The sequence below is a fragment of the Sinocyclocheilus rhinocerous genome, unplaced genomic scaffold (assembly GCF_001515625.1).
Source record: "Sinocyclocheilus rhinocerous isolate Xijiao unplaced genomic scaffold, SAMN03320098_v1.1 scaffold1115, whole genome shotgun sequence".
Taxonomy (NCBI): domain Eukaryota; kingdom Metazoa; phylum Chordata; class Actinopteri; order Cypriniformes; family Cyprinidae; genus Sinocyclocheilus; species Sinocyclocheilus rhinocerous.
In genome coordinates, this window is record NW_015658514.1 from 670,304 (window position 1) to 677,790 (window position 7,487).

The 7,487-nt window shown below is 37.6% G+C and overlaps 2 protein-coding genes across 9 annotated transcripts in view; one reads left to right on the forward strand and one right to left on the reverse strand.

Annotated features, from left to right (window-relative positions):
* Positions 1-5,518, forward strand: part of LOC107722375 (rho GTPase-activating protein 1-like) — a 14,199-nt gene extending 8,681 nt beyond the window's left edge. For 2 of the 7 annotated variants that reach the window (XM_016530716.1, XM_016530711.1), the window contains 10 exons: positions 729-851; positions 958-1,044; positions 1,172-1,270; positions 1,379-1,489; positions 1,689-1,765; positions 1,998-2,075; positions 2,176-2,304; positions 2,536-2,639; positions 3,751-3,906; positions 4,166-5,518. In XM_016530716.1, the coding sequence (XP_016386202.1) occupies positions 729-851; positions 958-1,044; positions 1,172-1,270; positions 1,379-1,489; positions 1,689-1,765; positions 1,998-2,075; positions 2,176-2,304; positions 2,536-2,639; positions 3,751-3,906; positions 4,166-4,192 (991 nt within the window). In that variant the 3' untranslated portion in view covers positions 4,193-5,518. Of the gene's footprint in view, positions 1-728; positions 852-957; positions 1,045-1,171; positions 1,271-1,378; positions 1,490-1,688; positions 1,766-1,997; positions 2,076-2,175; positions 2,305-2,535; positions 2,640-3,750 lie in introns of all 7 variants that reach the window. The other 5 variants (XR_001637802.1, XM_016530714.1, XM_016530715.1 and 2 more) reach the window with 5 other exon arrangements.
* Positions 5,519-5,621: 103 nt separating this feature from the next.
* The window catches only part of LOC107722376 (SPRY domain-containing SOCS box protein 3-like), a 2,402-nt gene continuing 536 nt past the window's right edge, over positions 5,622-7,487 (reverse strand). Inside the window, exons 2-5 of one of the 2 annotated variants that reach the window (XM_016530717.1) lie at positions 7,176-7,342; positions 6,729-6,860; positions 6,246-6,436; positions 5,622-6,152 (exon numbers count right to left, since the gene is read on the reverse strand). In XM_016530717.1, coding sequence (XP_016386203.1) covers positions 5,949-6,152; positions 6,246-6,436; positions 6,729-6,860; positions 7,176-7,335 — 687 coding nt within the window. In that variant the 5' untranslated portion in view covers positions 7,336-7,342 and the 3' untranslated portion in view covers positions 5,622-5,948. The remainder of the gene's footprint in view (positions 6,153-6,245; positions 6,437-6,728; positions 6,861-7,175; positions 7,343-7,487) is intronic. The other variant, XM_016530718.1, reaches the window with a different exon arrangement.

Sequence of the window (7,487 nt, forward strand, 5' to 3'; positions counted from 1 at the left end):
GGAATGGGCCAAAATCACACCGACTAGTTTCTCCATACAGGAGGCGTCTTGAAGCTGTCATTACCAACAAAGGCTTTTGTACGAAGTAATAAATAAATTTCAGTAAGCGTGTTCAATACTTTTTTCCCGGGGTCATTCCATTTTATTACACAGAACTTAATTTCTGAACTTATTTGTATTGTTTTCTTTGTATGTATGGATTACTTGGGTTGTTACCGACATCTGGTGAAAATGTCATGTTAACAGTGCCTTTAGAAATATATTTACTGAGAAAAATGGTGACGTGTTCAATACTTATTTTACCCGCTGTATTTAGGACAACTGTATTATTTTCTTTTCATATTATCGAGGTTTTCCTTCCTCAATTTTTTTGCTTGAATGTCAACCACTCATATGCTGAGTTATAAATTAATATTGTGTTCAGTGAGTCAAAGCACCATAAGACAATGTCCTAAGACAATTAAGTTTTTAATGAAGTGAAATCAAGACTTAATTTAGTTCCCTATTGTGAACTTCAGGAGTTGTCTGAGAAGAGTATGGCTTGTGTAATGAAATCTAGAACAAATGTCTAGACCTAATGTCTAAATGACTCTGAAGTGAATAAATAAAACCTGACGTTTCAGTAATTGACAGCTGATTAAGTGCAGATGTTCCTTCTGTTTGTTTTAGTGTCTAATGTGAACTCAAGCATTTTGATTTGGTGTGTATTTATTGATATTTATGTGCAGGTATTTGAAGCAGACTCTTGATAAGTATGTGGAGAGTGATTATACCCTCATCTACTTCCATCATGGTCTGACCAGCGAGAACAAGCCCTCTCTTCGAGATGCCTATCGAGAGTTTGACAGGAAGTGAGTGATGCTGTTGTTAGTGAGAGGCTCATGAGTGCTTTAACAGCAGTACACAAGAGCAAACCTCATTGGTTGTCAAGCTTCAGTATTGCTGTGTCTGTTGCAGGTATAAGAAAAATATCAAGGCGCTGTACATAGTCCATCCCACCATGCTTATCAGAACCATCCTTATTCTCTTCAAACCCCTCATCAGGTCAGTGCCACACTATACTCAATATTATTTTATCCTCACATTGATTGTACTGTAATCTGAATCTTACAGCCTGTATTCTATACTTCATAATACACTACAGACCAATGTGCTTACGTTCTGTTTTCAGCTTTAAGTTCGGCCGTAAGATAAACTACATAAATTATTTGAGCGAGCTGGAGGAGATTGTGAAATGTGATCAGCTGGTGATCCCCAACAGAGTCCGAGAGTAAGAAATTCTATATATGCAGTTATACATGTGCACGGATTACACTGTTATTTCTTAGCCCAGATAAACAGTTCTTTTGAGGCGCATTCAAGAGTTTTCTTTGTGTAGGTATGATGATAAGATCCGTCTGTCCCTGAAGCCGTCTGTCGTCCCTGGACCGATCTCTCCCCCTCGTAGTCCTCCTCTTCCTTTCCAGCAGTTTGGGGTCCCACTGTCAGCGTACGTTTCTCTCATATCTCACACAGCTACAATCTGTTACTGACTGAATGCATGAAATTTACATTTGGACTTAATGTAGCTGAAGATGACGATCTCATTTATACTTTATAGTTTATAGAAAAACTTGTACGTTTTGATTGTGCACTATGAGAAACTCCTATTTAGATATGAGTTGTTTTGTATTATTGTTTGCAATCAGATTGAGACACAGGGCGGCAGACTCCGAGGGAATTCCACTAGTCATGCGTGATACTACTGGATTCCTGCAAGAGAATGGTAGGTCTTTTAGTCAAGTCAGATTTATGGCTCAATCAAACCTTTTACGTACCTCTAAACGTGGAATGTATTGTATCTATCCACGTAAGGTTGGATATACTAAACTTTTTGTTTAGCCTCAGCGGTGGGTTGTAGAGTCCTGGGCCAATCTTATTATAGAATAGTGTAAACTTATGTATTTCTTTACTTTATTAAATTGAGAATGTGAATTTTATTTCCTTCTTTATTGTAGGTCTTAAGACAGAGGGAATATTCCGGCGTTCTGCTAATGTTTCTTTGGTTAAGGAAATTAAGCAGAAATATAACTCAGGTAAAGTTGTGTGATGCTCTGCATGTGGAAGAATTCTCCCACATTTCCTGTTCACAAGAATGATTGGCATCAGTCGTTAGAATGTTGCGTGTGTCTGTAGGAGAGGAAGTGAGTTTCTCGCAGCTGGACGATGTCCACTTGGCAGCTGTGATCTTAAAGATGTTCCTCAGAGAACTGCCAGAGCCGCTGCTCACCTATCAGCTCTACAACGACATTGTCAACTTCCACAGTGAGAACACAAAGCACAACGCACTTGCATAGCAACACCAGCAGCTTCCAGAAAGCTCACATAAGCGCACACACACACACGTCTGTCAGCCTACTATACTGACATTTGTTAGTCAATTGTTAAAACCACAGTTTTTGCATGTAGACTGTTTACATTGAGCCTTGAAAGTGACATGGCCACACACACATTCACACAAACTTAGTTAGCATTCCTTGTGTGTTGTGTTATCAGATGTTGACACAGAGTCGCAGGCAGAAAGGATTCGGAACATGCTGACGTCACTTCCTGAGGAGAACTATGCATCACTGCGCTTCCTCATACAGTTTCTTGCTCAGGTAATAATCAACATAATCGGCAATGTTCAACAATAAGACTTTTTACTTTAAAATTAATTTTAACTTTAAAAAAAAATGTATACATATTTTTATATTTACATATCATTATATAATTATATTATATATATCTACATATAAATATGTGAGTGTGTGTGTGTAAATGTATAAAATATAATATGCACACATATGTGTTATATATTTATACTCCTGTTCAAAAGTTTGGGATCAGTATGATTTTTAATGGAGTCTCTTCTGCTCATCAAGGCTGTATTTATTTGATCAAAAATACAGAAAAACCGTAATATTGTGAAATATTGCAATTTCTAATATTGGTTTCCTATTTAAATATACTTTAAAATATAATTTATTTCTTTGACGCAGCGCTGAATTTTCAGCATCATTACTCCAGTCTTCAGTGTCACATGATTTCTTTAAATGACTGACCCCAAACTTTTGAACGGTAGCGTATATTGTAACACAAAATTTCTATTGTGAATAGTAAAAATTTAATGTTTTATTTATCAAAGAATCCTGAAAAAAGTATCACAGTTCTCAAAAAATATTAAACCGAACAACTGTTTCCAAAATTGATTGTAAATCAGCATATTAGAATGATTTCTGAAGGATCATGTGACACTGAAGACTGGAGTAATGATGCTGAAAATTCAGCTTTGATCACAGGAATAAATTACATTTGAAAGTATATTAAAATAGAAAACTGTTATTTTAAATTGCAATAATATTTCACAAAATTGCAATAATATTTCACAAAAACACAGTAATATTTTTCCACACTTTTGAATGGCACTGTATCTATATTTACATATATTTATACAGTATATCTATATTTACATTTTAATTTTGAATGTAACTTGTTATTGTTTAACATTTATTTTGATATTTTATGTAAAAAAAATGAAACCCATTTGAGAAACATATTTTATTGCAGTAATTTTTTCTTTAAAAAGAAAGCAATAATAGCTGATAATTATTCAGGAAACCCCAAGGCAGCCATAAATAACCCTTCTAATTGTTCTAGCCGAGTATTTATTTCCTACTTTCTCCTACAAGCCCTTAAGTATTTCTGATCTTTCTTGTTATTGATGTGCAGGTGTCTGCTGAGAGTGAAGTCAATAAGATGACCAATGCCAACCTGGCTGTGGTGTTTGGGCCCAACTTGCTGTGGGGGCAGGATGCTTCCATGACACTCAGCGCGATCGGACCAATCAACAACTTCACCCGCATCCTGCTCGACCTACATCAGGAGGTCTTTATCCAGTGAGGAGTGGGAGAACTTTTCACGAGGACTCCTCTCCGGTTATTGTCCCTCTCCGTTCCATAGCTTTGCTCCTCTGTTGCTGTGTCCCGTCCTTCGTGTCTCCCTCAGTATTGCCAAATGCATGAGTATTTTAACTGGGTGAAGCTATGAAAAAAAAAGGATACTGGAGGGCACAGAGCGGTCAAGCTGTCACAAACGTTTAGGCTGTGATCAAATTCTGACAATCGTCTCCTTTTCTCTCCTGCAGAAGTCATGTAGCTGTTGTCAGGCATAATGGTACTGCACAGGCACAAGAGTTTTTATATGGTGTGTTAGCAGAGGCCTAAATCAATAAACCAACAAAGTGTACAGGTAGCTGCTTTAGTTTGTTTTGGTAGCTCATCAGCTTGCTTTGGATATTGTTTGTTCGACTTGACCGAATTCATTTCAGTTCAGAAGTAAAATTAGACTACATGCACACGTCCTCATTTTTGTAAGCCATAGTTGGCACAAGCTATGGACAAGTATAAAGCACTACTACTCAAACTTGAAACACTTATTTTAAACATGCATTTCTTATTACATAAAATATATGGTATTATGTATTGTCTCAAAGAACTTTCTTTGGAAGTCTTCATTTATATTATCATATCATTATATTATTTTTTTCTAGAATCTTTTTGTGGCGTCTCAGTGATTCCAGGAACAGGGCAGATGCTTATGGCCAGCACAAATTTCCTGATGCTGAAACAGAAAAGGAAAGTTATTTTTCTGATCAAAACCTCCGCTTCTTCTATCTGTATGTGTGTGAGTTTTGTGTGGTCTGTTCAGTAATTCCGTTGTATTATTCTACCCCAGACATATTTATTTTGGCCAAAGATTATATGGTTAAAATGTTTGTGTGATCAATTTTATTTGTTACTAGAAGACGTACTGCCTGTCGGGGACGGTGCCATTACACATTTGAAACAAAAGCCAGAAGACAGAAATAGCAAAGAACAATTTGATGTCATTTTGTCATCTTAGTCAAATTGTGGTTTTATCTATGAGGAAACATATATAACTCGTGCAATGAGTTATTACTGGAGTGCATAAAATCCAAGTACAGCATCCAATTGAGTCTGGTTTCATGGGTCTGAATTCCAAAAGAACCATAAAGCAGGTACTTGGGCACTAATTATTTAGCACTAATGAGTTGTGTCATATGCCTTGATATTGAATTGTAACCGTTTACTGTGTCATGTTAACGTCCTATTCATGTCAATCCATCCGAGCATTGACATGTGGACCAGTGGCTTAAATAGTTTTAGACAAGCGCCCTCAAACCCAAGTGTCTGTGTGCCTTAATGGAGTGAACTGGCGATGATATTAGCTGTTAAATTCCCTTTCTCTGGACAGATCTGTGAACTTTGTGACATTTTGTTGTACTTGTATCCAAACATCTACCTGTTTACCTGTACTGTAGTGTATTTCTGGTTTCCAGGTGGAACTTTGCATTACTTCTTTTGTGAAGGTTCTTTTCTTCCATTTTGGCTGTTAAAGTGTATTCTGTGCTTTTGAAATCTTTACTTTTGTATATCATGTTGTGATTTCAGAGTAATAAATCGTTAGAGATGGTGTAAAAAAATTCCCCTCTGTGGGTTTGTTTTATAAGCCTTAGAACGTCCCCTGGTTGTGGTGAGCAAATAAAAACACTTTTACCACAGTTTTCTTATAAAAGCAGAAAGATATATTTAATTGGCTTTTACATATTTGTCCCCAAAATAACTACCCTGTGAGTATAACAAAAAACACTAATTATAAATACAGGTGATTATATCTTATTTTGGAACACAATCATTGCCAACAACATCATCTAGAAAGGGCAGAGATGGCATATTAATTAAGAATACAAATGGCAACATGATTACATAGTTAAAGGTCACACATTCTGTTTTTGTTCAATTTAAGTGATAAAATAAATTTTTTTGAGGTAGGCGTCATATAAAATTGATCTGTTGCACTGGACAGAATTGTGTTATTTGAAGTTGGAGAAACAGGTAGTGCCCCGCTTATAAAGGCGCATGTGTGCGTATTTGACAGAGCAGAGGTGTGGGTAATGGTAATTCGTGTGCGTGTCTATAATGTGAGAGGGACCGTGTGATGATGTGTATGCACTGTTCCTGTAGGGAGGAGATTCTCTGGCTCCTCACGCCCAGCTGAAGCTCAGTTTCAGGGGCCGTAGAGCTCACCAGAGGATACAGAGCCTTGCTGACCTGCAGGGAACACAAAAGTTCCAGGAGCATTCTAAATTCCCACATTTAACTTACCATCCAGTACTTCCACATACTCAATGCAGTGATATTTACCTGCTCCAGTCCAGTGAAGGCCACCCCAAGGTTCACTCCATTTCGGAAGAACGTCAGTGTTCCAGCGCTCAAGTCCAGCAAAACCCCAATGACCGTATTTCTTTCATAAAAAGGCTCTGTGTATTTTCGACTCCTCCCATTATGCCAGACGAAGCCTTTGTATGATAGACCCCAACTCTCACTGTCGATGCCTTTGAAGAAAGAAACAGGACGATCAGAACAATAACATAAACAGTTTCAACGATTCAAAGAAAAACATTGTGTGCTCCTGTACGCTCTGCTTGTCCTGTACTTTTCCTCCCTTGTTTATCTATGCGGCGTTGATGGGACACAATTCCTGTTTGATAATTAGATGATGTCATTAATTTTTAGGTTGTCAAGTAAGATCAACCTGAGGGAGTTTATGTCTGTGCTGAGTGGAGCTGGGCTGGGCTGATTTGGTTGAAGAAGAATATGAGCATTCCTAAGAGGAACATGACTCACCTATGAGGTTAACAAACTTTTGATCCCCAGTGTGCAGAAGTGCATTTTGGGTACCGACCCCCACCATCACAGAGCTTCCATATGGAGGCTCAAGGAACTCAATCTCCCAGTAATGCTCACCATGAGTGAAACCTTTACACAGAAATATGCGTTATTCTGTGGTAATCGATTATTATCAGAAAATTCTACCACAACACATGATAGTTATCCTCAGGACTGCTGAGCAATACTCTACTAGAGAATAACAAAAGCCTTACTAACATTACAATTGCTGGCTAAAAATTTACTTGAACCAGGCTTGATGCAAAGGAAACTAGCACTTAATGTACAACTACTTATCACTGAACGTCTATACTCCTAACACAGTATCAGCCTGATTAAATGTAACATTGTATTTGAGCTGACTTGTGAACAACAAAAGCAGCTCTATTCACTCACTAGTCTCACCGTTGGTGCCTCTGACCCCAGCAGTTCCTTGACTGTCCAGCAGAGGGCTGATATGAAAATATACGGCTTGTCGGCACAGAGACAGATGAGCATCAGGAGATTTACTGTCCGGATCCCATTCCCAATTCTCCCAGGTGTGACCTCTAAAAGAGCGCAACATTTGCTCTCTACAACACAACATATCATACATATCAATGGCTGTACAGTAAAAAAAAAAAAAAAAAATGAAGCCACCCAATATGTTAAATTGTGTTTTGTTGGTATAGTGTCTGCTAGAATGTTAAAAATGTTCAGTGTTAAATATTTTTAAAT